Source organism: Pipistrellus hanaki (assembly GCF_964339955.1).
Source record: "Pipistrellus hanaki genome assembly, chromosome: 3".
Taxonomy (NCBI): Eukaryota; Metazoa; Chordata; class Mammalia; order Chiroptera; family Vespertilionidae; genus Pipistrellus; species Pipistrellus hanaki.
The window spans coordinates 129,490,778-129,518,508 of record NC_140505.1 but is presented as its reverse complement, the minus strand read 5'-3'; the positions used below and the strand labels follow the sequence as shown (position 1 = coordinate 129,518,508).

The 27,731-nt window shown below is 43.1% G+C and overlaps 1 protein-coding gene across 1 annotated transcript in view; it reads left to right on the top strand.

The window, feature by feature from the left end:
* MYRFL (myelin regulatory factor like) overlaps positions 1–27,731 on the top strand; it is a 103,731-nt gene that overhangs the window by 13,954 nt on the left and 62,046 nt on the right. The window contains exons 2-5 of the mRNA XM_084878931.1: positions 8,858–8,948; positions 23,979–24,046; positions 24,135–24,381; positions 25,598–25,689. Coding sequence (XP_084735057.1) covers positions 8,858–8,948; positions 23,979–24,046; positions 24,135–24,381; positions 25,598–25,689 — 498 coding nt within the window. The remainder of the gene's footprint in view (positions 1–8,857; positions 8,949–23,978; positions 24,047–24,134; positions 24,382–25,597; positions 25,690–27,731) is intronic.

Genomic DNA, 27,731 nt, shown 5'->3' with positions numbered 1-27,731 from the left:
GGATTTTCTCCAAGTTAACATTTTGAGGTACAGTTGTTCGCCCAGGAGTAAATTCATCTAATTCTACTGTAATTTTCTCCACCTTTTTCCATCTTAGCAACAAACACAGCAGCCCTTACCTGCCTGCTCCTCCCCTCCAAATAGGGCTGGAAGCCCCCTTGACATATCACATCATGTGGGTGCTGCCATCCTTTCTGTGCTCCTCCCCATCTTGAGGGGAAGACTGAGTGCTGCTCACAGTTGTATCCAGAGAGCCTCTCACACACACTTCATTGGGTATTTAGTGACTTTCACGAATGGATTAACAATCTTGTTCAGTATGCAGCTGAAGGGAAGGCACACATTTCCGTGCAGAGTGTCCTAACCTGCCAGGCAGGCAGCTGAACAGGACGTGAAGTCCACCCACAGGGCCAGCTCTTTGTGGGCATGTGCAGGCTCCTCAACTGCCTTCTGATGTGTGTAGAGGCCAGCAGTCAGGCTTTCAGCAATCCTCTCTAGAATCCTACATCTGCAACAGTTATAGAAACCCCATGTGGGTGTTGCCATTCTGTTATACAACGTGCCTGAACTCTTTATTTGCTCAAGTGAAATAAAGGCTAATTTCCATTTTATCTTCTGATTATCGGGCACATTAATTTCAAGTGATTCATATCACCTTAGAGTCCAGAGACAATCTTTTCATTTAGTCACTGTTTCCAACAATGAATCATGTTAGCTCTGCTTGAAAGAACTGAGTAGGCTCTTCCTGGGTCCATGGAGGGAGACAGCCTGCGCAGGGAGGGCTGGGAGCCGCCCAGGGTGCTCCTTTTTTATTTTTATTTTTAATTATTAATATATTTTATTGAGTTTTTACAGAGAGGAAGGAAGAAGAATAGAGAGTGAGAAACATCATTGAGAGAGAATCATCCACCAGCTGCCTCCTGTACACCCCCTACTGGAGATGTGCCCGCAACCAAAGTCCATGCCCTTGACTGGAATCGAACCTGGGACCTTTCAGTCCTCAGGCCGACGCTCTATCCAGTGAGCCAAACCTGTTTCGGCTGGAGTGCTCCTTGAGGGCAGTGCCTGCTACTCACTTCTGTCTCCATGAGTGCGGAAGCAAGACTGACATGGCATGAGCCTGACCAAGTGAACCCCTTCAGCTCCTTCATAGGCTCTGGACCAACGTAGCTCCCATCTCCCATGTCCAGCATGACCAGCCACCAGCACAGGGCTGAGGAGCAGCTTGGATGCCTTCTCATCAATCACCAAGTCCAGTGGGCGCTCCTCTCAAACACTGCTCACCTCCAGTGAATGTTTAACCACCAGCTCTTAGGGCAGGGGAAGATTCCCCAATTCGTAGTGTTTGCCAGCTTCCAGGCTGTAAGGCTCCTAGAATGGCTAATGCCAAACTGCCAACAAGAAGACACTAAACGTGGAGTTGGGAAGAGACGTGCACAAGCGTGTCCACGCTGACCCCAGCATGCCCAGCACCCGATCTGGTGCCGCTCTCCTGACCCCACCTCCGCTGCACCAGATTGGGTCCTTGGCTTTCCGGGCCTCAGGATCTGCTCCTGCTAATGGGTCCAGCCTCGTAGACCCTTGTTCCTAGAAGCTTTTACTGATAACCCTTTGCTCCTGCTGAGTCATTTAGGTGTCCCATAATGTCCTGTGGACAGCTCTGTTCTCACATAGAATTGCCATGGTATGTCTTTATATCTGTTTTCTCACCGAGCTATGATTTTTGGAGCACAGCCACTGATGGTAATGACAAAATGTAGTCTTCATTGAGCTGGGAAGTATGTAAGCACCTTATAGCATCCTCTATTTAATCCTTCCACGCTGTGAGGGAGATGCTCTTATTGTCTGCATTTCATAGACAAGGACGCAGAGACTCAGAGAAACTAGGTAACTGACCCTATGGTGCAGCCAGTTTTGACCCCAGGGCTGATTACAGAACCAGGACCCTTACCTACTAAGGCTCCCTTGTCTTTGTATCTCTAGCACTGTGCGTGGTCCATAGCAGGTGCCTCTGATCGTGTGTTGGGTGATCTAATGAAGGAAGGCTACTGTTGGCAGTGTTCCTGACTAGTCTCTTTTCTCTAGTCTTGCCCAGTTTCACTCCTAACAGCAGCAGAAGGACCTTTCAAAGATATACACCTGGCCCTGGCCAGCCAACTCATTGGTTTAGAGCACATGTGTCAAACACAAGGCCCGCGGGCCAAATCCAGCCCGCCAGGCCTTGCAATGTGGCCCGCACCGCGCTGTCATCACTGCACTCCGCTGTCAGTTTATGACTGTTCAGTAAACCATTCAGCCCGCGATTTAGGCTGGATTTTAGATTTTGGCCCCTTCTCTGATTGAGTTCGACACCCCTAGTTTAGAGTGTCTCCCTATAGGCCAAGGTTGTGGATTTGATTCTGGTCAGGGCACATACAAGAATCAACCAGTGAGTGCATAAGTAGGTAGAGCAACAAATATTTCTCCAAATAAATCAATAAAATATAGGATAGTGTCACTCCTTTGATGAAGAATTTCCAATGTCTTAGTAAATTTTAAAATAAATTCTTTACCTTGATACCTATGAATCTTCATGATCTGTTATCTGCCAGTTTCTCTAGCCACATGTACCACCATTCACATTTATTCATTTAAATATTATTACTCACGCAACAAATTCAACATTTATTGAATAATCAGCATGTTATATGCCTTCTTCTAGGCGTGTAGGGTCTGTACAAAAAGAGACAATTTCTCCCCTAGAGAGGCTTAGAGCTCAGTAGAGAGACAGGCACACACCACATAACTGCTGCAGTGGTGGAACTAAAAGTACATGCAGCGCACAGGGATCCATGCAGGGGCTGCTCTCAGTCCGCCATGCTCTTCACCTGCCTCCAGCGCTGGCTCAACCGCTGGCACATTTCCACAGGAATCCTGCCGCTGAGCAGTTAAGTGCATTTGAACAATTTCCTTTCTGTTCCTAGAATGTTCCCACCCTCTACTTATTCTTTTTTTTTTTTTTAAATATATTTTTATTGATTTTTTACAGAGAGGAAGGGAGAGAGATAGAGAGCTAGAAACGTCAGTGAGAGAGAAACATCGACCAGCTGCCTCCTGCACACCCCCTACCAGGAATGTGCCCGCAACCAACGTACATGCACCTGACCGGAATCGAACCCGGGACCTTTCAGTCCGCAGACCGATGCTCTACCACTGAGCCAAACCGGTGTCAGCTACTTATTCTTAAAAAGTCCTCTCAAATATCATCTGCAAGAAATCCTTGACTCACACCAGCCATCCTAATTGGTACCCATGTCTACATTCACCCTCACACCGAACACCCTGCGCTGTGAGCTGATTTGCTCATCCTTTTCTCTGGACTGTGAGCTCATCCCTGATTTTATAAAAAAATATATATATATTTTATTGATTTTTTACAGAGAGGAAAGGAGAGGGTTAGAGAGCTAGAAACATCAGTGAGAGAGAAATATCCACCAGCTGCCTCCTGCACAACTCCCACCAGGGATGTGCCCGCAAGCAATGTGCATGCCTTTGACCGGAATCGAACCTGGGACTCTTCAGTCCACAGACCGATGCTCTATCCATCGAGCCAAACCGGTTTCGGTTCATCACTGATTTTATTTCTTGACACACAGTGGATGCCAAGTAAATGTTGAATAAACGAATGAAACAATTAATGATTGGAAATGTCTCTGGGGAAACGTCATCTTTAGTGTCATTCAACGCTGAACTGGCTATGGCTCTAAACACCACCATTAGCTTTCCTCTCCCCTTCTCCTCTTTCCCACCCATCCTCCTTCTCCTTTGGAGTATCCATTAGCATTTCTGCTCCAATTTTTCATGAACACCGGCATATCAGAGAGGAACTACCTTTATGTTTAAATCCAAAGGGCAGCCATTATGGCGATCCTCATGGTTGCCTAACTTTGTCTCTGTTGTCTGAATGCTCTGGACAGCATTGTTGTGGGACAGAGGCTGGAAGAGCAGATATAGAAGGAGCAGGAGCATTCAGGTTGGGGACAGTGATGTGGGAAGGGGCCCCATCAGTTGTTAACAAGAAGGGACTTCACATGGGACCGGGGTGTGTGGATGGGCGGGCGGGTGTCGGGGAGGCAGGGAGCAATGAAAGGCTGTGCAGTTTCCCCAAAGGCATATGCTGGTCTGTTAGTCAGTCCTCTGCGTGCAGCATGGCTTTGTGGGTGGCACTCACCCCCTGTGGATTGATTCTCATCACCATGTGCTTTTCTCTTGTGGTTCCAAGGCCAAGGGCAGCAGGGCGGACCACCCTCCTGCCGCTGTCCCTGTGTCTGGAAGGGGAGGCAGAGAGCTAGGGCAAGGAGGGGCTTTGTTTTCCGAGAGCAATAAAGTGTCAGTTCTCTGGTTCTCCCCGGAGGCCTTTGTGAGCAGGACTGTGGTAGCCCTCCCCAGGCACAAGCATAATGTGGAAAAGAGAACAATCCAGGTTTGAAACAGAGCCTCCTGGCGGGATGGGGTGCCCCATGACCCCCTCTTTGCAGCTTTGGTGTCCTAAGCCAGGGTTTAAGACATTTAGAGCAAAGTGATTATTGTTAAAAGCAAGGGATTTGTTTTCAGAGCCATTAGAGAGTGGCCTGGGGTGTGTAAAAGCCTCCTGGAAACAATTTCATTTGACACTGTGGATTTATCTTGTTGAGTAATTTCCTTTGGGTCTGGAAAGCACAGATGTGCTGCTGGAGTCCTGGTAAACGCTGGCTACCACAGGGATCATCTTTCCTTGTTCATTAAGGGGTTTGGACAAGCCACCCAGGGCAGGTCCGGGGAGCTGTGGGCCATCTCCTATTTCTGCCTGGAGGTGGGGGTGGGGGAAGGTGGTGATGTAAAGCAAGTAGCACATCACTCATCTATGGACAACCTCCTGTTTGTTCATGGAAAATTGTGTGCATGTGTGTGTGTGTGTGTGTGTGTGTGTGTGTGTGTGTGTTGGGGAAGGGTGCTGCATAAAACAGATGGGACACCAGCAGGGATTTCAGTGGGAAACTAAACAGATCCTTCCCTCCATCTGCTTCTCTTAGCAATCAGCTTGACCAAAGCCCAGTGAAGTGCTAGAAGCAGTTGCTTCTCTGCGGTTGGTTGGCATTGTTGGGGGCGGGGAGGTTGGCATCGTTGGGGGCGGGTGGTGGTGATGGAGGCTGTGCTGCGGGTAGGCTCAGGGATCAAGGCAGGCCTGGTTGGCTTCCCTGGGTGTCAGTGACCAGCTGTGCGACCCTGTGTAACTACCTTCTCTGTAGACTGAGAATGCTATCGAGGCCCACCTCCGAGGGCTGCTGGGAGGAGTATGAGGAAATACAGGGGAAGTGCTCATCCTTTTGCTCGGCTCAGAGTGCGCACTCATTACTGAATGCCCCTGGACAGCAGCGATTGTGCTCGACTTCATCTCCTTTCTTCTGCTCTTGTCCCTGTACAGTCCTTTCCCACAGAGCCACCAGAGTAACATTTTAACAACGGAAAGCACATCACGTCACCTTCCAAAGGCTTTCCCTTGCTCTGACCCTCTCCTCCCACCTCCCTGCGCTCATGTGCTCTGGCCAAGCTGGAATGATTGCTTCTCAAACATGCTGAGCTTGGCCTGCACGGTCCAGCCCCAGGCTCTTGCCCTTGCCATTGCCCCGTAGTTACATGGCTGACTGCTTTCTGAGCAAGGCCTCCACATCCAAAAGAGCTCGGCCCCCACTCCCTCATACCACTCCATTTTATTTTCATCACTGTTGGATAAATCCCGTTTCTTTATTGTTTTCATAGCCATGAATATCCGCCCCGGACCCCGCTGTTGCCATCTTTTCCTCCCTTATAATTCAGGCCCCCTAAGGGATCTTGTTTCCCCCTCTCCCCCCCATCTCTCTTCTGTGTCCTCAGAATCTTGTACGGTGCTCGGCACATGGTAGATGCCTAATAAATGTTGGCTGAATCAATGAAAGAGTCTTGGCCTGTCCATCTCCATCCTATCCTTTCTTCCAAGTCTAGCTCAAAAACTATACTCCACTATAAGGTCGTTTTTGACCATCCCAGCTTTTAGGAATATCTTTTATTTCCCTCTTGGTACATGCCACAGAATGGAATTGATGATCTCTCTTCTCTTTTCCTTCCCTCCTTTTTTTTTTTCCTTCCTTCCTTCTACCTGTCTCTGGTACCCATAAGAATTTCCCATTTGGGAGGTGTTCAGGATTTAAACATTTTTATTTTAATGACCGTGGATGAGATAGCAAGCCAAAAGGTAAGCATAAAATGGCCTTCCTGTGACTAGGGCAGTGAGCAGAATGGGAAGGTACCTTGCCCCTGGGAACACAAGGCATTGGACTATGGGAGGGATTTTGGTGTGGGGGATAGAGAATTGAAGAATTACATATTTAACTGCACCTGAAAATTCCCCCAATAATGTTAATAATTGGCGAATTTGAGTGAAGGGGATAAGTCCTCTTGTGACTTCTCTTTAAGTTAAACATTATTTTAAAATAAAATTTTAAAAGTCCTTTCCCCCCTTAAAAATTGTATAAGGTGAAATTTATCAATCTCTTTCTTTATAGTTGTGGTTTTCATGCCATGCCAGGAAAAGCCTTCTTTATCTCCAGGTCATAAGAATATTCACTCACGGTTTCTTTCTATGGTTTCCTTTATTCATGTTGAAATATTTGATCTACCCTGAATTTTGGTGTTGAAGCAGGAAAATGTTCCGGTATTTTTTCTTTCTTTTCTCTCCCAAATCTAACAAATTTTCTACACAACTTCTATTGAATAATCAGTCTTTTCTCACTGGGATGAAAGGAAATGTTTATCATGTGTTAAAAGTCCTTATATATTTGTGTAATGTTTCTTGAAATGCCCTGGACTTGTTTGTGTTCCTTTGATGTGTCCATTTGTGTGTTTCTCAGTTCTCGTTTATCCCCATTCCTTTCCACAATTTTTTTCTGGCAATTCTTGGGTATTTATTTTTTTCAGAAGAATTTCAGAACACTTTAACTTGGGGATTATTTGATTTCAGGTAACATAACAACAATTCAAAAGAGTATATTCTATATAATAAAGAGGTAATATGCAATTGACTATCATGCCCTTGGGGAGGGCAGTTGGGGGCGACTGTGCCTGCAGAGGAGGGAAGTTGGGGGTGGGGGGAAACAGGCCTGCAGTGGAGGGCAGTTATGGGCAACCAGGCTTGCAGGGGAGGGCAGTTAGGGGTGATCAGGCTTGCAGGGGAGGGCAGTTGGGGGCAACCAGGCCAGCAAGGGAGGGGAGTTGGGGCAACTGGGCTGGCAGGGGAGGGCAGTTAGGGGAGATCAGGCCAGCAGGGGAGCAGTTAGGCATCAGTCAGGCTGACAGGGAGGTGGTTAGGGGGTGATCAGGCAGGCAGGCAGAAGTGGTTAGGGGCAGTCAGGCAGACAGACGAGTGGTTGGGAGACACAATTCCAGATTGTGAGAGAGATGTTCAACTGCCGGTTTAGGCCCTATCCCACAGGGGTCCCAGATTGGAGAGGGTGCAGGCTGGGCTGATGGATTACCCCCCCCCCCCCCCCCACACACACACACACACAGACCCATGAATTTCATGCACCGGGCCTCTAGTTGGGTATATAAAGAGTTTGTCATGAAATTAAAGCAAAAGTGGAACAAGCAGTCCCAGTAAGGGTTAAAAATCAAGAAGGAACTAGGTACATGTGGCAGAAATACTGAGACTACCCTCTAGTCCTCTGCCTTAGCTATGATTTAATCCCAACCATCAGCTTTAAAGTCTATCAATTCAAATTCTTGGGAGAAATCATTGAATTGGCCCCTGGCCAACCAACGGACTGGTTCTCCCTGATTCAGGTGCCTGTAGAAGTTACATGATACAAATAGAAGGGGAAAGTTCTCAGAAAATGAATGTAGAGGTTTGGTAGTTGTCCTAAATAATATACAGGGGAAGTTTTGCAATTTTGAGTCATTTAGTCAAAGAATAAGGTATGTCTTTCCACTTGCTCAAATCTCTTATGACCCTTCATAGAGTTTCCTTACATTTAAAAAAAAAAAAAAAAGTCCCCAAATACACATTTAGATAAATTGTGCTTTTATTATTTTGAATGGAATTTTCTTTTCTTTTTTGTGGTATTTAAGTGCTTGACTGGTATTTTTTATGTATAAGAAAGTATTGATAGTTAGTTTTTATATTTAATTTTAGCCAATCATTCTTAAATTTCCTGATTCTTTCTAATTGTCTTGAGTTTGTTTGGTATGGAGTCATGTTATCTGCAAATAAAGATTGTTTTGTCTTCTCTATAGTATATTCCTATACTTTATATTCTTTTACAATTCTAACATTTTTATTATAAACAGAATAAACTGATGAGTTTATTTTCATTTATTTGAACTGAGAAAAAGGACAGAAATAATGTGTTACATTTTGAAAAGTCTAACAAAGTGTGAAGCAAGATATGGAACTTATTGGTCTCAACTGGAAAAATTTGTCCAACCATCCATCCATCTATCCAATAAAAAAGTTTACACTATAGATTCTTGCGACTATAGTAAGAAAGACACAGTCCCTACATTTAAAAGCTTTAGATAAATGAACAAATACAAAAGCAAATGATTGTAATAGTGTCTGAGGCAGAGCACATAGTGTGAAAGGAAACGCATAAAGGGGGCACCGAACCAGCCTTGGGCAGTCAGGGAAGGCTGCTGGAAAAGGTGGCATCTAAAGAGATTTCTGAAGAACACATTTGAATGAAAAATTAGTGCATTATGCCATTTAGTTGCTTTGAAATTCTTGGGTGCAAGCATATCAGTGTTTTTAGCTGTTAGCCATTATGAAATCTTCATGAATCTCAACATTTTCCCTTGGTCTTTGCAGCTCAGGGGGCCAGCGACACCCTGGGAAACCTGGCTCTGGATACAGGTCTGCTGGAGGAGTTCCTGGGCAGTGATTTCGATTTGGGGGCCTTGTAAGTGAAGAGAGCACCGCTCTCCATTGATGTTTTAAAAAGTATGAACTAACTAAATGGTCTGGGAAGTGCTCCCTCCGTTCTGTTTGGTAGAGGAGCTTGGGCAGAGTTGGTATTATTCTGTAAATCTTTGGCAGGTTTCACCAGTGCAGCCAGGTAAGCCTGGAGTTTTCTTAGAGGAAGATCCGCCCTTCCAGTTTAATTTCTTTAGTAGATTTGGGGCTTTTCAGGTTATCTACAGTAGTTATTGGCTGAGGCAGCTTATGTCTTTCAATGAATTTGTCCATTTTATCTAAGTTATCCAATTCACTGGCCTAAAGTTGTTCATTGTATTTCCTTGTTATACTTTTAATGTCTGTAACATCTAGAGTGATGATCCTTTTGATGTTAATAATTTGTATCTTTTTTTTTCTTGATTAATCTGGCAAGAGTTTTAACCTTTTAAAGAAATAGCTTTTGATTAAATTTATATTCTTGTTTGTTTTTCATTGATTTTTGTCCTATTTTCTGATATTAATATGGTCACTCCAGCTTTCTTTTTTATTATTAATTTATAAGCAGAAAAATTCAATTATTTTTCTTGTTTATAGTTTTGGCAAATGGATGGTTGTTTAATTACTACCAGGATCAGCACACAAAGTATCCTCACCCTGAAACATTCTCTTATGCTTCCCCTTTGTGTTAAAACCTCTCACCCACCCTGAGCCCTGTTTCTATGGTTCTGTTTTTTTTCTCCCCAAATAGTTTTATTAATTTTTAGAGAGGGAGGAAGGAGAAGGGAGAAAAACATCAATCACTTGCCTCCTGCATGATCCAGGGATCCAGGGATCGAGCCTGCAACCCAGGCATGTGACCTGACCAGGAACTAAACCAGCAATCTTTCAGTGCACCAGCTGGTTGAGCCTCACCAGCTAGTTTTGCTTTTTTTGAATTGTCACATAAATGAGACAATTGTATTTAACATTTTGAGTGTGGCTTCTTTCATTAAGCATAAGTCTTTGATCAATAATTCATTTCTTTTTGTTGCTGAGAAAGACTGTTGCATGTTTATAACACAGAATAGTTTTTGGCAATTATAAAGAGATTCTATAAATATTTATGAATAGGTGTTTGTGTAATTAAGAGTTTTAATTTCTCTAGGTTAATACTTAAAGACCGCCAAGACATATTGTAAGTGTAAATTTAACTTTATAAAAATTGCCCAAATTTCTAGAGTGGCCATTCACTTTGCATTACTACTAGCAATGCATAAAACATCTAATTGCTTTTCTTTATCACCAGTTCTTGGTATTATCAGTTAAAATTTTTTTTATCATGGCCATTCTAATATGTTTATATTATGTCTAATATGTCTCATCATGTTTTAATTTGTATTTTCCTAAGGGCTAATGATGTTGAGTATTATTTCATGTACATGTTTGCTATTCATACATTTTCTTTGGTGAAGTATCTCTTTAAATTTTTGCCCATTTAAAAAAATCGGGGCCTGACCAGCATGGCTCAGTGGTTCAGCATCTACTTATGAACCAGGAGGTCATGGTTTGATTCCTGGTCAGGGCACATGCCCAGGTTGTGGAGCATGCAGAAGGCAGCTGATCAATGATTCTCTCTGATCATTGATGTTTCTCTCTCTCTCTCTCCCTTCCTCTATGAAATCAATAAAATTGTTTGTTTTTTTTAAATGGGGTTGTTCTTATATTTGAGTTTATAGAATTCTTTAAATATTATGGATATAGGAGCTTTGTTGGTTATGTGATTTGTGAATATTTTCTTCCAGCTCATAGCTTATGTACTCTTCATGGTGTTTTTCCCAGAGCAAAAGTTTAAAATTTTGGTGATATCCAAGTTTTAAATTTTAGTGATGTCCAATTTATCATATTTTCTTATGTGGTTTGTACTTTATATCTAAGAAATATAGATATTGCCTAATTTAAGTTCTCAACATTTTTCTACTGTTTTCTTACAAAAATTTTATTTAGATCTGTGATACATTTTGAATTAATTTTGTATAAGATTTGAGATAGAGGTTGAGATCTGTTTTCTTATTTATGAACTAGAGGTCCAGTGTGTGAAATTCATCCATGGTTAGGGGGTGGGGGCGATGTGTACATTATTGAAGCCCTATCTTTGCAGTCCTAAGAAAAGGAAAGAAAGACATTGACACAAAAAAAATAAATGTAAAGAAATAATAGCTGAAAACTTCCCAGATGTAATGAGAACAAATTTACAGATTCAAAAAGTTGAGCAAACCTCAACTGATGTAATCTGCAAGAAAAGATTTGTATGCTGAAATCTATAAAACACTGATGAAAGAAATCAAAGAAGATCTAAATAAATGGAGAGATATACTATGTTCATGGATTGGAAAACTCAATTTTGCTAAGATGCTAGTTTTCCTTCAAAGAGAAATATGAAACATATAGGTATAATATTAAAAAATATTTGAAGACAGATCAATAGAAATTATCCAATATAAACAACAGAGAGAAAAACGATTGGAAAAATCATTCTCTCTGTTGTTTATATTGGATAATTTCTATTGATCTGTCTTCAAATATTTTTAATATTTATACCTATATGTTTCATATTTCTTTTTGAGCTATTATAACTAATACTCCCTCTTTCCCCCAATTTTAGGTTCCAATTATTCAGAACCAGTGGAAATATTACTGATTTTTATATATTGGGTTTGGGTCTTGTAATCTTACCGAAGTCATTTATTAGCTTTAAGAACTTTTTTTGTAGATTACTTAGAATGTTCTGTGTTGATAGTCATGTCATTTGCAAATTGAAACACTTGTGTATCTTTCTTTCCAAACTGTATACTTTCTGGAATTTTTTTCTTGCATATTGAACTGGGTAGGACTTTGGATATAACAGAGAATAAGGAAGTAGTGAGAGCAGACATTCTTGCCTTGTCCTTGATATTAAAGGGTAAGAATTCAGTTTTTTAATCATTAGGTGTGATGTTAGCTGTAAGTTTTTTTGTTGTTTTTTTGTTTTGTTTTTTGCCATATCCTTTATCAGCTTAAGGATATTCTCTTCTATTCCTAGTTTGATAAGAATTGTTATCATGAATGGATGTCGAATTTTGTCAGATGTTATTTCAGTATATATTATGATCACATAGTTTTTTTCTCCTGTTTGTTAATATAGTGGATTACTTCACTTAATTTTTGAATATTTACCAGATTTGTATTTCTAGGACAGCCTAAACCGTTGTGATGTATTATCTTTTTATCAATTTCTGGATTCAATTTGCTAAAATTAAGTTGAAGATTTTGCATCTATGTTCATGAGAATATTAGTTTTCAGAATTTTCTTATATGCCTTTCTCTCCCCCCCCCCCCCCCCCCGCCCCGGCTTTAGGATTAGGGTAAATATAGGCTCTTAAAATTAGTTGGAAAGTGTTCCCTCCTCTTAAATTCTCTAGGTGAGATTTTTGTGGCATTTGGATTTATTTCTTACTTTAAAATTCGATAGAATTAACCAGTGAAATGATCTGTGCTTGTAGTTTGCTTTGTTGGAAAGTCTTAACCACAAGTTAAATTTATCCAATACATACATGTTATCTCTTTCTCCTTAAGTGAGTTTTGGTAGTTCCCCCCCCCCCAACTCCCCACCCCAGAAATCAGTCCATTTCAAATTTATGGGCATAGAGTTGTTCATAATATTTATTAGCGTTTGAAGACTCTGAGGAGTCCATAGTGATATCCTCTCTTCAGTTCCTCATATAGGTAATTTGTTTCTTTTTTTTTTTTTTGATCAATCTCATTAGATATTTACCAATTTTATTGATCTTTTCAAATAAGCAGCTTTTGGTTTCATTGATTTTCTTAATTTGGCTTGTTTTCCATTTCACTGATTTTTACTTCTTATTTTTATTATTTTCTTCTGCTTGCTTGGGTTTAGTTTGCTCTTTTTTTTTTTTTTTTTTTTTTTTTTTTTTTTTTGTAGTTTATAAAGGCAGAAGCTTGATTTGAGTTCTTGATTTGAGACAATTGTTTGTTTCCTGATTTAATATGTAGTGTGGTACATTTCCCTCTCTGTATGTTTTTTAGCTGCCTCCCTCAGTTTTTGGTATGGTATATTTTAATTTTCTTTCAGTTCAAGAGGCTTTCTAGTTTTCCTTGAGACATCCTCTTTTGAATCATGGGTTGCTGGAGGTTCATTGTTTAATTTCCAAATATTTTGGAATTTTTCATATATTTTTCTGCTACTGATTTCTAGTTTAATTCCATTATAGACAGAGAACATGCTTTGTATGATGCTAATTCTTTTACGTTTATTAAGGTTTACCTTGTGAGTGCTCCATTCATCAAGATAGTGCATTCAGTTATTGAGTAAAGTGTTTATAAATGCTAATTAGGTCAAATTGATTGACATTATTGTTCAAGTCTTCTATGTTCTTGCTAATTTTTGTTCACTTTTATCTACCAATGTATGAGGAATGGCAAAGTATTGAAGAATGATTGTGTATTTAGAAATTTTGGTTCCAAGTTCTTTTTTCCAAGCACTTAAATTTTTTTGACCTACTGTCTTACTACCTTCATGGTTTCTGATGATAAATAGTTATTTGAATCGTTGCTCCCTTGTATATAATATATAATTTTTCTCCAGCTACAAATATTTTCTTTACCTTTGGTTTCCAGCAGTTTTTGTTATGATATGGCTGGGTATGGGCATGATATTATTGGAGATTACATTGATTAAGGTTTGCTCAACTTTTTGAATCTGTAAATTTGTTTTCATTACATCTGAGAAGTTTTCAGCTATTATTTCTTTACACTTATTTTTCTGTACCAACATCTTTCTTTCTTCTTCCTAGGACTGCAAAGATACTAATGTTAGGCCTTCAGTACTATACACAGGCCCCTGAATCTCATTTGATTTTTTCAATCTTTTTTTCTCTCTGTAGTTTATACTGGATAACTCCTATTGATCTGTCTTCAAGCTTACTGACCCACCTGAGTCATCTCCATTTTGTTATTAACACCCTTGTAAATTCCCTCCTTTCCCTCCCCCATGAAAGATAGATAGTGAAACCAGACCTGAACATCAATAGTAATGGGGAAACCTGTTTTCAGATATTTCTAGTACCTGGGTGGTGTTGTTCTTTGCCAATAAAAACATCCTTACGAAATTACCGTGGGAAGAAGGGAAGCTCAACATTTTGCAAGCTATTTACACACACACACACACACACACACACACACACACACACACCGTAAGTTGCCAAGTGTCTGAGCCCACACTTTGAGCCTGCTGTTCTCTGTTCCGCTCCAGGCACTGCGTGGGCTGCACTCAGACACTAGCTGCCCTGTGGCTGCCCTCACATTCCTCTCACGCCACTCAAGCAGCAGGCGTGAATTCCTGTGAGGAGGGTGGGCAGTGGATATAACCTTACCATCACTGGCCTGCAAACAATTTGCTAGAAGTTTTCTAGTCACTCTCTCTCCTAGGTGACTTCTTAAGAGAAGGTGCAGCTGAGTCCACCAGGGCTCTGTTTAATCATCTCAATCACTTTTATAACTAGTAGAAAGAACTTGAGGTGTTTTTTTTTTGGGGGGGGGGGAAGTGAACAAAAATCTTATTTGAAAATTTGTCACTTTACCTGGGAGTTCTGAAATCTGCCATATACCATTTGTTCCCAAGATAATAACATCCTTCGCCCAGGACCAGTGATATCTCCCTATAGGCTTTCGCCATGAGTTTGCCAACCAGCTTCACGCTCTACCTTTGGGGGGGGGTGGGGTGTGTAAGTGAACTAAAGGAGGGAGTTCATATTGCTGAGCACTTACAAACGTTGCGGAGTGTTCTTTGCACTTGACACACTCACTTATTTAATTACACATTTGATTTTACGCCTCTCACTCTTTTAACAAGCGCTGCCAAATAGGCACGCTATTGTCCATATTTTACAGACGAGGAGGCTGAGGTTCTATAGGTAAACAAGTGGCAGAGCTTGGATTAAAATGTGTCTGGCTCTAGACTACGTGTCCTTTCTTCTCCAGGCAGCTTTTAGATTAATTGATATTTTAAGTGATATTTTGGAGGGCAGTGAATATCCTAAATGTATCTAAAGTAACCTGCCAAAAGGTGTGACTCAGGACGGTTCTGAGCCATACATAGTTTGCCATGATCGTCAGCGTTCACACCCATCAGAGAAAAGGCCTATGATCAGATAACCTGTCATTGCTTAATAAAAAGTGCTCAGGTGCATGCAGTTAAGTGGCACTGCGATAAAAATGTGAGTGAGAACAAGTGGACACAGGCCCAGTTCAAGACCACAGTGTGGTTGGGCTGGTCCAATGAGCATTGCATCTGTACAGCCTATTCCAACGGCCACGTGGGGAGGAGTATTTCTAAGCACCAGGTTTCATTCCTCCCAAGAGCTCTGGGATGTAGGTTTTCTTGCCTCGGCTCATAGCTAGTAAGTAGCAAAGCTGGTCTCCACACCAGCTTTTCTACAAATCCTGGTTACTTCTCCTCTATTATATTGCCTGTAAATTGTGCTTTTAAAAAAATGCCTGTGACAATTCTTTAAGGGACCCAAGAGTCCGTTAGGCTGAAAATGTTACGAGAGCCAGTTGGAACGTCCTAGACCTAGGTAGTTCTTCAAATCTCAAACCTATTTAAAAATGGGGCGAAGGGCTCTGTAAGGTAGATGCCCCCACATGCTCTGTGGAAAACTGGTCCCAGGAAATGCTGGGGGGTGAGGGTGGAGGATAAAAGTCCCATGACCCATAAATGAGCTTATGACCCACTGGATTACAATCCAAGGATCTTCCTTGCTGCAGCGCTTTCCAGGACCCTGGCTGTGCTAACGTGCAACTAGGAAGGCGAAGGTAGTGCTCTTTAAGTTTCTTTGGCTGGGAGCTCCTCCTGGGAGGCACGCACCCATGGGTGAGCACTGGGATACGCTGCTCAGGGCTTCCCCAGGTGTCTGTGTGAATCTGACGGGTGTGTTGGGCTGGGGCAGTCCTGTTGGTGAAGGTTTCTGAAAATTATCCTTAAGCCTTTATTTCCTGTGTGGCAGAGTTCAGGGCAGCTGTGTGCGCAGCAGGAGCAGGCCGAAGTCCTCTCCGAGTCCCTGGGTTCGCCAGCCCATTGCCTGCTAGAGACAAGGGGAGCTGTGCTAGCTGGACACACTGGGTAGGGGTGGGGGTGGGGAATGTCCGGGTGGAGAGCTGCTTGGAGGGAGGGAGGCTGGATATGGAGAGGATTGCATACAACGTTAGAGGGTACCGTGAAAGAGATGAGGGGTGTGTGTGTGTGTGTGTGTGTGTGTGTGTGTGTGTGTGTATAGCAGAAGGAAGACCCTGGAAAAGAGACTAGTGCATCTTCAAATCAGATTTCGTTTCCTTCAAGATCACGTGAGGTGACTCCTATTCACAGTGACTTCATAGGAGGGGCCTTAGAGACACATCAGGTCCATGAAGCATCAACTCCAGATTTCATTTAATTTCACTCCAATAGTTGAGCGTAAGCGCCTCCTATCTGGGGTTCACCTAGGACTTGGCTTGGATGGCAGAATGAGGTAGGAGTCAACAACCAGCTGCGTGTTGGATTCTGTGGCCGCAGCGTGGGGCTGATAAGCTCTTCCCTGTGGTGTTGCGAAAGGCAGCGAGGTGAGGTAGTTCACACAGTTCTGTGAGAAGAGCTTGTTAAAGGCTGTTGGAGTTCATTGACCTGTCTGCCTTCCGGTTCAAACTGATTCCGTGGGAGAAGGACTAAGCTGAATCTTGGGCTAAATCATTGCTTCTGATTTCTCGATTCTAAAGATATTTGTGGGAAATGAAATAACTTACAGTTTTGTGGGTTTTAAAAACTGACTTACCTATGTTATTTATTTACTTATTCCGTACCCAAGGATATTCTTTCCTTTGATTTTTTTTAAAGAAAGAGGGGGAGAGAAACATCGATGTGAGAGAGACACACCAATGGGTTGCTTCCTTCATGTGCCCTGCCTAGGGCAGGGATGAAACCTACAACTCAGATATGTGTCCTTGACTGGGAATGGAACTCATAACCCTTAGGCATGCGGGCTGACACTCTAACTACTTGGCAACACAGGCCAGGGCCTCTGGTTTTACATTTGATTAGGAGTGTCTGTATTGAGAACACCGTGTTCTTAGAGCATGAACTCTGGGGAGAGACCACTTGACTCCAGCTTGATTCGTGGCCAGACGAATAACCTCCTGAAGCCTCAGTGTCACTGCCTGTGGAACAGGCGCAGTAACAGTACCTCCCATGTGGTGGTAGTAGAGATCAGATGAATCAACACATGCAGAGAGCTAGCTCTGTGTGTGGCCCAGGCTCTCTGTTTCTAAAGTAGGCAGAGGAGGGTGGTGATGGGGTCAGGGTCCTTGCCATTTGCTAACACGGGGCAGGAGGGAGGAATGGCATCACATGTTCTTTGCCTCTCGCTGCCCCGTCACGATTTTCTTAGGCTCCCTTATCCATTGAGGCCACTTCTGCGAGGACCCTTTCCTCACCCGAGTTCTGGGAGGTGGGAACAAACCTAAAGAAGCTGGTCAAGTATTGATTGAGTGTCTACCACGTGCTCACAACTCGGCACTATGCAAGTCACACACACACACACAGAACATTAAGATATGCTCTTTATGTGAATGTCCATGTGGGAGGACAAATCAGACACATGAAAAACTGAAGAAAATACTTTCAGTAACAATTTTTACATTTGGGTAATGGGATACAACAGCGAACAAAACAGGTGAGACCTCTGGTAAGGGCAGTGTGGTGGGAAGCCGTCTGCTTTGGTAGGGCACCGAGGCATTTTTCTCTGAGTTAGTGGTATGTGGTGATAAAGCAGGAATATTTTGGGGGGTAAGTTTAAAGATTATTTTTTAAATTCTCTACAGAATTTAAAAGTAAATTCTTATTAATAAATCCTTATTACCTCCTCTTCCCATTCCTTCCCTGTTGGTTCCTCATTGCCCGTGCACCACTCTAGTGGGAAGAGAAAGACAATGGCATAGGGCAGTGGTTCTCAATCTTTCTGATGCCTCGACCCTTTAATACAGTTCCTCATGTTGTGGTGACCCCCAACCATAACATTATTTTCGTTGCTACTTCATAACTATAATTTTGCTACTGTTATGAATCGTAATGTAAATGTCTGTGTTTTCCTATTGTCTTAGGCTCTACAGCAGCGGTTCTCAACCTTCCTAATGTCACAACCCACAGGTTGAGAACCGCTATCAGGGTTGCATAAGGCCATCGGAAAACACAAATATTTATATTACGATTCATAACAGTAGCAAAATTATAGTTATGAAGTAGCAACAAAAATAATTTTATGATTGGGAGTCACCACAAGATGAGGAACTATATTAAAGGGTCGAAGCATTAGAAAGGTTGAGAACCACTAGCACAGAGGATCAAGCCATTCAGTAAGATAAGAAAAGTAAGCATAAGGTAAGGGGGTAGAGAGTGAAGGCTGGGGGAAGGCTACCATTACGGGGGGTGGTCAGGAGAGTCTTCTCGTGATATGACTCCACGTAATGTAAAAAAGCAGTAACTCACATGTGTTAAGTACCAGGCATTTAACTTTGTGCCAGGCCCTGTGCCAAGCTGAGCTCACTGTGTGACAGAACTTGAAAGAAGAGGCAGTTGGTGGGCAGTCACTGAAGAAAGCTGGGGATCGGACTGCTGGGTTGCCAGTAGTCCCAACTGGGTGTTCACATGAGTCCTTATCTTAATTCAATGTACCCTGCATGGTGCCTAGTGGAGCCATAAGCACACAGTAGGTGCTCAATACTTGCTCAAGCCTGGCTGCATTCTGGAAGAAATACTGGCTGCTTCGGGGGCAATATGCAGAGGTCACGGATATACGTGTAACCTCCATCAGCAGCAGGGTCAAGTCTAGTTTGCACCCTCTCTTTGGATTTGGGTGACATTCAACTTCCAAAAGACTGGATCTCCACTCACCCTTCAAAACACGTTGTGTGTCTCAGATGAAAGGGTTGAGAAGGGAAATTACTCTATTTTTTATCAGCAGCTAAAATTCTTCTTATTTTCACAGCTCTCTCCTACAGAAGCTAGAGACAGAGTTGGCCCCTCAAGGAGTGGCCCCTGGTGCCTGTTGCTTCCTGGGCCCACTTCACCAAATCTCTTTGGCTTCCGAGGTAAACCCAGAGCAGGAAGCCCAAAGCCAGTCTCAGGAGCATTCCTGGGATTCCTGCCATGGTGCCCCTGATTAGAGAAGAGTTGGCACTTTAGAAACAGTTCCAGATAAGAGTGTTTCCCTTGGAGTTAATCATTGCCCCTGTTCTAACAATTTGCTTACTTATTTTAAATAACTTTCCTATTTTCCTATGAAAGTAGCTATCATTCATTCTTTGCTCAAATTCTCTGAAAAGAACTGCCAAATTTTAATATGTTAGAATGCATCAAGCATGGGATGCAATGAAATAAAGGAATAGTTGTGATGCCTTTTGGAAGGGACATTACGTTTTAAGGAATGCATTTAAAATTTTAAATTTTTCATTTTAAAACCACCAACACACATTGCTGCTACTGAACACAGGGACCTTTGGTTCTCCACAAAGGAATGGGGCATGCCTTCCTGCTTCTAATATGCCATGCCCTATTTCCCCGAGTAAACTCATAATTTACCAGTGATTGTTAGTTTTTATTCATGTCATTGAATTTAGTGGCGCTGCTAATGTAAAGGTAACTTAACTGCCTAGAATCTTGAATGAATGTGACATTTAAGATCATACAGTCAATCACCAAATTTAATTAGTAGATTTATCAGAGTGACCCATGTGCAGAATTTAAGAAGTCGGATGGTGTCCTATACATAGCTTATAATGAAAATCAGCAATCTTCTGCCCTACTCCCATGTCCCTGAATTTGGCTCTCCCAGAGGCAAGTGCTTTTTAACCCTTTTAGATATTTCTACCAACTTTTATTTAAATGATGTTTTTTTTTTAATTTATCTTTATTGTTGAAAGTATTACAGATGTCCCCCTCTTCTCCCCCATTGACCTTCTCCACTCCGCTCTCATGCTCTCCCCACCCCTCACCCAGGCCTTCAATGAACTATTGTCTGTGTCCATGGGTTATGCATATATGCATATAAATTATTTGGTTAATCTCTTTCCACTCCCCCCTTCCTCTTTTATTGGTCTCCTTACTTTATATATTTTAATAATTTAATGTTAGCTCAGAAATGTGGAACCTTCAACTGTATAATTCCATTTATCACCCATCCCCATCCTCTATACTATAGTTGTCCTAAGTATTATAACTGCACACATTATAAACTCTACAAGATAACGTCATAACTTTTGCTTGCTACAGTCCTATGTATTTTTTTTATTAAGAGAAAAAGTAATTTGCATTCAGATATAGACCATTTTTCATTCTCTGCATTTCTTCCTAAACTTTCAAGTTTTCATCTGTCTTTCCCTTTAGCCTGAATCATTTCTTATTGTACACATCTATTCATGGATTCACTTAAAAATTGTTTTTATCTAAAAATGTCTTTATTTTGCTTTCATTCTGGAGAGAGAGTTTCATTGGATATAAAGTTCTAGATTGTCATTTTTATTTTTTCTAGCACTTTAGAGATATTGAACTGACTTATTGCCCCTGGAGATTTTGATTAGAAGTCACAGGTCATTTAATCACTGTTATCGTACATGTAACTCTTGTTTTTCCTTGGTTACCTTTGAAGCTACTTTTATTTTTGGTTTATGGCTATGTGACTTTGATGACCTAGGTATGGTTTTCTCATTATCTACCTTGATTAAGATTGCTGAGCTTCTTGAACCTATACATTTATGGTTTTCTTTTTCTTTTTTTCTTTTTTTACCAAGTTTGGCAAGTTTTGGACCATTATATTATTATTTTTCTGCTCCACCCTCTCCATAAGTTCCCGATTCTCTTTTAATTCGTTTTTTTCTGTTCTTTAGATTGGATGGTATCTATTGGTGTATCTTCAAGTTCTGTTATGTCACCCAGTAATTTTTTAAAATTTTAAAGTTTTATATCTAAAATTGTCTTCAATTCTAGAATTTCCATTTAGTTGTTTTTTTTTTTTAATAATGTCCATATCTTTGCTGAGATTTTATATTTAATTTTTTTTCTTTTACAAACACATTTTCTTCTATTCCATTAAGCTTAGTTACAATCACTGCTTAAAATTCCTTTTTGCTAATTTAGTATCTGAATCAGTTCTGGATTAGTGTCCATGGACTGTTCTTTCCCTTGAGGGTGGACTACATTTTTCTGTTTCTTTATTGAGTAGTTCTCTGTATGCTGTTGTTGGAATAATTAATTGTATATTTATGGACAACATTCTTTTAGGAGTATTTTTCTCTGTTTATTTGTCAACTTAGAGTTGGTAACCAAAAGATAGGTATTCCTACTAAGTCATTGAGGAATTCTTAATTGTATCCTGGACATGGCGATTCTCTGGATTACTTTATATTCCTCTGAAGAGAATATACAGGGTGTCCTCAAAACGTATACACACTTTGAATATTTATCAATTCCAATGGGTTAAATCTAAAAACCACCCCAACAACAACAAACCATCAAACGAGCTATCAGCTGTTAAAGTGTGTCTAAGTTTTTTGAGACACCCTGTACATTTTTTTGTTTTACCAGGTAATTACTTTGCCTAGACTCAATTTCTCAATTTGTAAAGTCTATCTCTTGGGCAGTAGCTCAAATTCAATGTAGTCCTTTTTTCTTTAGCTGGGCTGTGTGAATTCAGCCCCACACGGACAGCTCAGGAGTGAGCCAGACACTGGGCAGCGTTTACCTGCAGAATCTGGGGTTTCTTCTCTCTAGATCTCTCTTTTCCAAGATTCCTCTTTCACCTTCAGCAGCTGTGTTTGCCTCACACTCTGTTCTCTGGTTCCTTAGGCCCGAAAGGTTGTAGGTTTCTATGGGCATTTTAGCTGTTTTGTGGATCTGACTTCAACCGGCTCTAAAGCCAAGAGCTGTAAACAAGTAACTCATCTTATGCCATTTTCTTTGTCCAAGTTTTATTTTAATAAGAATCTTCTTGCCTTTGTCCACTTTTCATTGTTTTGGGGTAGATTACAGTTTTTCCCTCCAGATAGCTTTTATCCGTGGGAGGGTCAGGTCTGCTAGGAGCTCACCAGTCAATCAGAAGCAGAAGAGCCTTTTGTGTTTCTTTTGCACTCCTTATTTATCCAGCTGTTTTTTCTCTGTCCTTTCACAAAATGTCTGCTCCTTCTTGTTGGTTGTTGTTTAAGATATTCTGTGTGCAAGCCATTCTTCTCAAAGGATTTTTTTTTTTTTTTTTTTTACTAACACATTTTATCCTATTCCATTGAGCTTAGTTAAAATCACTGCTTAAAATTCCTTTTTGCTATTTTAGTATCTGAATCAGTTCTGGATTAGTGGATACACAGTTGTAGAGTGATCGGGCAGGAACAGGCTATTTTTTTGGGTGACTTCAAAATATGATTGTCCTACCTCCCACCCCAGCACAGCAGAATTTTCTAGGGAAACCTTTCATTTCCACTGTGAGAAACTTGCCTGAATGCCTGCAAAGCCAAGCTAAGGAAAGGTCTCAGTTCAGCATTTGGACTTTTAATTAATCTTTCCATTTTTGTCCCAGTAGCTCCATAGTCTCCCGGGGTTCATTTCTCCAGAGCGGAAGCTTTTTCAGCTTCTGTTGGGCGGATGGAGTTGGTTGCCGGGCTGTACAGGTTGGGGCAGATTATCCAAGGGTCTGGCTGTCCCTTCATCTCATTTTCAAAGGATCCTTTTAGCTTCAGCTCCAAATTCAGAGGCTCCTGGTAACGCCAATGTCTTGGGCTTTTCTGGATTTGTATTTGAATTAGATAATTTCCTGTTGGTGCCTCCGCCCCCCTCCGTCCCCTCCCTCATCCCAGGAAGTTTCCTTTTGGCTTTTTCTACCCTGTGGTTCAGTTCCCATCCACACCCCTTCTGTCTGCACCAGTGTCATTAAAATATGGCTTGGTGTGGTCTCTGCTCATGCACTCTATGCCCTTTTGTGTTGATGCTTCTTTATTCCTTTACTTTCATTCGGTTGGGGCTTTTTTTTGGGAGAACTTTAAAAGTATGTTTGTTCTCTCTCCCCTTATTAGTAAGAAGTGAATCAACTGTAAAGGATCAATTTGAGGAGAAGGCATAACTTTCCTAGTAAATCATAAAAGCAGACTTTTCTCTTTATTGGACAAGCGTGAAGTCTTAGCCAACCGAGAAAAACATGTCGGCTTACTCTCCAGCAAAGGAATCGAGTGGAGGGTGGTGGTGCTTGGGTGTGAGTTAGGATCACAGACTTTCTGAGCCGTTAGGGACTGGTAGGTTTTTTGGAACAGAAGTTTTCACACTTTGTTAGTAGTGGTACTCGTTGTTTTACATAAAATTTTACGTGCACCTCAATATATAAATATTATGGCCCTCCTCCCCCCTCTCCCCCCCTCCCCTAGCCAAAGTATTAAAATTTTTCTTTTATAAAACCCTGAGCTACTGCCAAGAACTTTGGGATCCCCCAAAGCACATCTGGAAAACTCTTGCTTGCTTTGTCTTAGCCCTTATCTCTCTGGTTTAAGTGCTTTGAACATGTTCAAAAGCAATAATGATGTTCATTCAAGTTTCCTGAGCACTCTCTAGGTTTGGGGCATTATGGGTTTGCACACAGTGACTCATTTAATTCCCACAGTGAAACTACGAGGAAGGTGTAATGAAGATTCCCCATTTGTAGGCGAGGAGCCCAGGGCCTGGAAAGGCTCTGGACTTGTTGATGGGTACGCAGCTGAGAAGTGGAAGAGCTGGGACTCAAACCCCGGTCTGTCTGACTCAAAGCCCGTTCATTTGATACAGGACCCTGGGCGTGGTCCGTGGGCTCTGGCCCCTGCAACCGTCCCTGGAGGTGCCGCACACTGAGGGCCGCCTCCGCTGGTGACAAAAATATAATGATGGAATAGTTACTACAAAAACAAAACAAAACAAAACAAAAAAAAACACAGCAACGCATGTCTGGTTTATCCTCAGGCAAGGCCAGCTCCCAGATACCCCACCCTACTCTGCATCGGACTCCTGCTCGCCTCCACAGGTCAGAGGTGAGTGCCCCGCGCCTCCCGCACAACCTGCGCCTTCTTCCGCTCTGGGTGGCGGGGAAGAGGCCCTGCTCACCTGTGTGTCCCGCAGGTGCATGCTGCCCGGCTGTGAGGACCCCGGCTGCTTTCCCCGACTCTGCTGCTGCTGCACCCCGAACACTGCCCGAGCTCCCCCCACAGAGCTCCTCCCAGCTGAGCCACTCCGGCCTCGCCCACCACGACTTTCCCACCTGCGGCCCAGACGCCGGCCCTCCCGCCACCGCCCTGGACCCGTCCGCGTCCTCTCTTCTGGGGACAAGCTGTTCTTACCACCAGCAGCCTCTGTGCCACAGCCCTGGGTAAAGAGCGAGATGGTTGTGCAAGACCTCAGAGCAGCCCGCCCCAGGCAGCGCCAGTAGAGGGTGAACAGTGGCGTCCTGTCCAGGAGATGGCAGTGCTGAGACATCTATGAGACATGGCCAGGCCCAGTGCTCTTGGCTTTCCCATCTATTCATTTAAAACCCCGACTAAACCAGTGGTCCGCAAACTCATTAGTCCACAGAGCCAAATATCAACAGTACGACGATTGAAATTTCTTTTCAGAACCACATTTTTTTAAACTTCAACTTCTTCTAATGCCACTTCTTCAAAATAGACTCGCCCAGGCCGCGGTATTTTGTGGAAGAGCCACACTCAAGGGGCCAAAGAGCCGCACGTGGCTCGTGAGCCGCAGTTTGCTGACCACTGCACAAAACCCAAGGTCCCCATTTGATGAAAAGCTAACGTATCAGGAATCATAGGGAGATTCCGGGGGTGGAGAAATCCGTTTGCTTTGTAGCCTCAGGGAGAGCACTCAAGGGAATTTGTGCCTGAGCACTCAGAAAAACATCTCTCAATGAAACGTTCACTAATATTTCTTTGCTCATTTTTTCCTTCCACTTCACCCCTTTTCCCTTTCATTCCAACTGTTGGGCCTAGAAGATGGCAAAAAGGAGTAAAGGCCATAGAAAATTATGGTAAAATCCCAGATGAAAAATATTTTCAGGTGTAAAATATATACTGTATGTTAAGTCGGTATATTCTCTGTCTCAGTGAGTCCTCTGTCTTTGTCAGTTTATTTTATTTTACTAAAGATTTTAAATTGAATTTTAGAGAGAGAGTAAGGGAGAGGGAGAGAGAAACATCAACTGGTGCATGCCCTGGGGATCGAGCCTGCAACCTGACCACGTGCCCTGACCAGGAATCAAACTGGCAACCTTGTGGTGCACGGGAGGACACCCAACCAACTGAGCCACACGGGCCAGGGCTGTCAGTTTATTTCTCGAGTCGGTGAACCAGGCCCACTGAGTGAGGGAAAGCGAAGTTTGAGACCAGCAGGACTCGTGGAATAGGGGCTTGCTGTGTCCTCTCCCTGCATAGACCTGCTTTTGCAGACTAGTACGGCCCAAGGAGCACTAGTTCCTTAGAATTAGACTTAAGAAGGCAAAGAACAGAGGGCTGGGACGTTAAATTTTATTTACTGTGACATGGAGAGCAAAGAAGGAGCCTAACTTCATTTTGGTTTATTGATTTTAGAGCCTCATTGCCACCAACAAAGAAGAGAAAGTGCCCACAGACACCGGAGGACTTCAGGGACCATGGGATGTGGGCCCATGACTCCGGACCAAGTGAGCCGGTGGGGATGGGCGTTGGGGGGGGGGTGTTAGGCGCGGTGGGAGGACAGGGGGCAGGGTGTCACTGCCCAGCCTATTCAGGCAGGGCTTTTTTTTTTTTTTTTTTTAACTAGCCTTGGAGCAGCACTACAAAAATTTTTCTCTCTCATATAAGGACAGTGATTGATCCTGGGAGTTTATTTCTTCCCTGCAAGAAACATAATGTTTCTTGCAGTCATAGATGGGGTCATACGGGAGCTCCCAGGAAGAGATGCCATCTGCTCTCTCTGCTGCAGATGGCACCCCAGTCCTCTCCACTGGAGGACAGTGTGTCTCAGAGGACCCACACCTCGGGCCTGGGGGAGCTGTGCAACTGGCAGCACCTTCAGGAGCCTGCGGTGGGCTCCCTGCTCTGTCAGGGCCAGTTCCCCCGCCGCAGTGCGCACAGGTAGCACGGGCAGGGGGCAGTCAGAGCTGGCGCAGGAAGCCTAGGAGGGGTCCCAGGTCCCAGCTTCCCAACAAGCTCCCAGCGATGCTGCTGCTGCTCACGGCAGCTATTCTGAGAAGCAGGACCCTAGAGGGCTTCTCCAGAGGAGCAGGAAGGTGGACAGTTGAGTTTCCCTAGCATTTATTTCAAGTTAGCAGGCTCCCAGTAGCTCTTCAAAACTTCGTAACATCATTTTAGAAGTCTTTTAGCACAAGCATCTGATGCCCCAGTGGTCAGCCTACTTTATTCTTTGTCTTCTATAACAGATGAGACATTGCGTTTTTCTTTGTCTTATATAACATGTGACACATTGAGCTTAGAGATGGGATCAAGTTGAGAAAAGTTGTTTTTTGCTTTTTTTTTTTTTTTTTTTTTTTTTAGTCTGGAGCCTTGAACTTCAGAATTTTCAGAGTAAACACTAGGGTGCTTACTAGGGAAACGGATAATACACACATCAGTTCTATTAGCCACTGTAAGTAAGCAAAGGCAGGCGGTGTGAAAGCGCCCACTGAGGTCGCGGCTTCTGCCTTTCCCAGCTGCACAAAAGCTGGTGCTTCAGGGACCTCTGGCCTCAGCTCCAGCCTGGGCCCCGGGGCCCTTCAGTGGATGGTGCCTTCACGCTCTCAACCGACTCCCACACACTGCCCCCTCCCGGGAGTGCTGCGCGGAGGTGTGTGTCCAAACCTCCTAGGGTCTTTTATTTTGCACAGATCCACTGTGGTCAGCAGTTGCTTGCTTTTTCTTATTCCATCCCTGGAAATACAAAAAGTAAGGGCTCCTTTCCAGATAACATAGAGCTCTCCGTCCGCCTCCCTAATGTCTGCAGGCATCCTTGCATCCAGCCTTCAGCTGCAATATGGTTCTCACACACAAAAGGCTGAGTGCGTTCCCAGCCAGACGAGAGGCCCATCTGTTCGCTCTCCCACAGAGGCACCACTCCCTGCGAGTACCAGGCGCGTCCCCCAAACCTTCCAGGGGTTCCCTCGTGTAACCGGAGGCTGCTCTAATCGCCCTGGTCATTTCAGAGCTAAGCTCCGTCCTGTGACGAGTTTCTGCCGCCTGACCAAAGAAAGGGCATTGATTTGCCACCAACTCCGGAGAACAGCCCGTGGAAGGCTGTCTGAAATGTCCCAGCACACAGGAAGCCTCGAATCCCTTGTTGAACACCCATTCAAAGGTCCCTGAAAAGCTGGCTGGAGATAATTGGCTCTAGACAATGGGTCTAGAATAATAATGAGCAGATGGCAAAAAAAAAAAAAAAGTGGGGGGGGGGCAAAACTCAAGTGACTGCAAGTGCCATGTTTTCATTACAGTTTATATTTTCAGCAAACATGTTCTAGTGCAGAGCTCAGAGTTGGTGTTGCTGAGGCCCAGGGTTTTTACCAAGGTCCTGGGGCAGTGGCATGTGGGTAGAGGAAGGGGGAGTTTATGCTAGTATTGCAGGCAGGGTTTTGATGGGAGATAATATCCTGGTGACCTTCTTCCAAGCCACATGTGTCAAACACAAGGCCCGTGGGCCAAATCCAGCCCGCCAGGCCTTGCAATGTGGCCCGCACCGCGCTGTCATCAC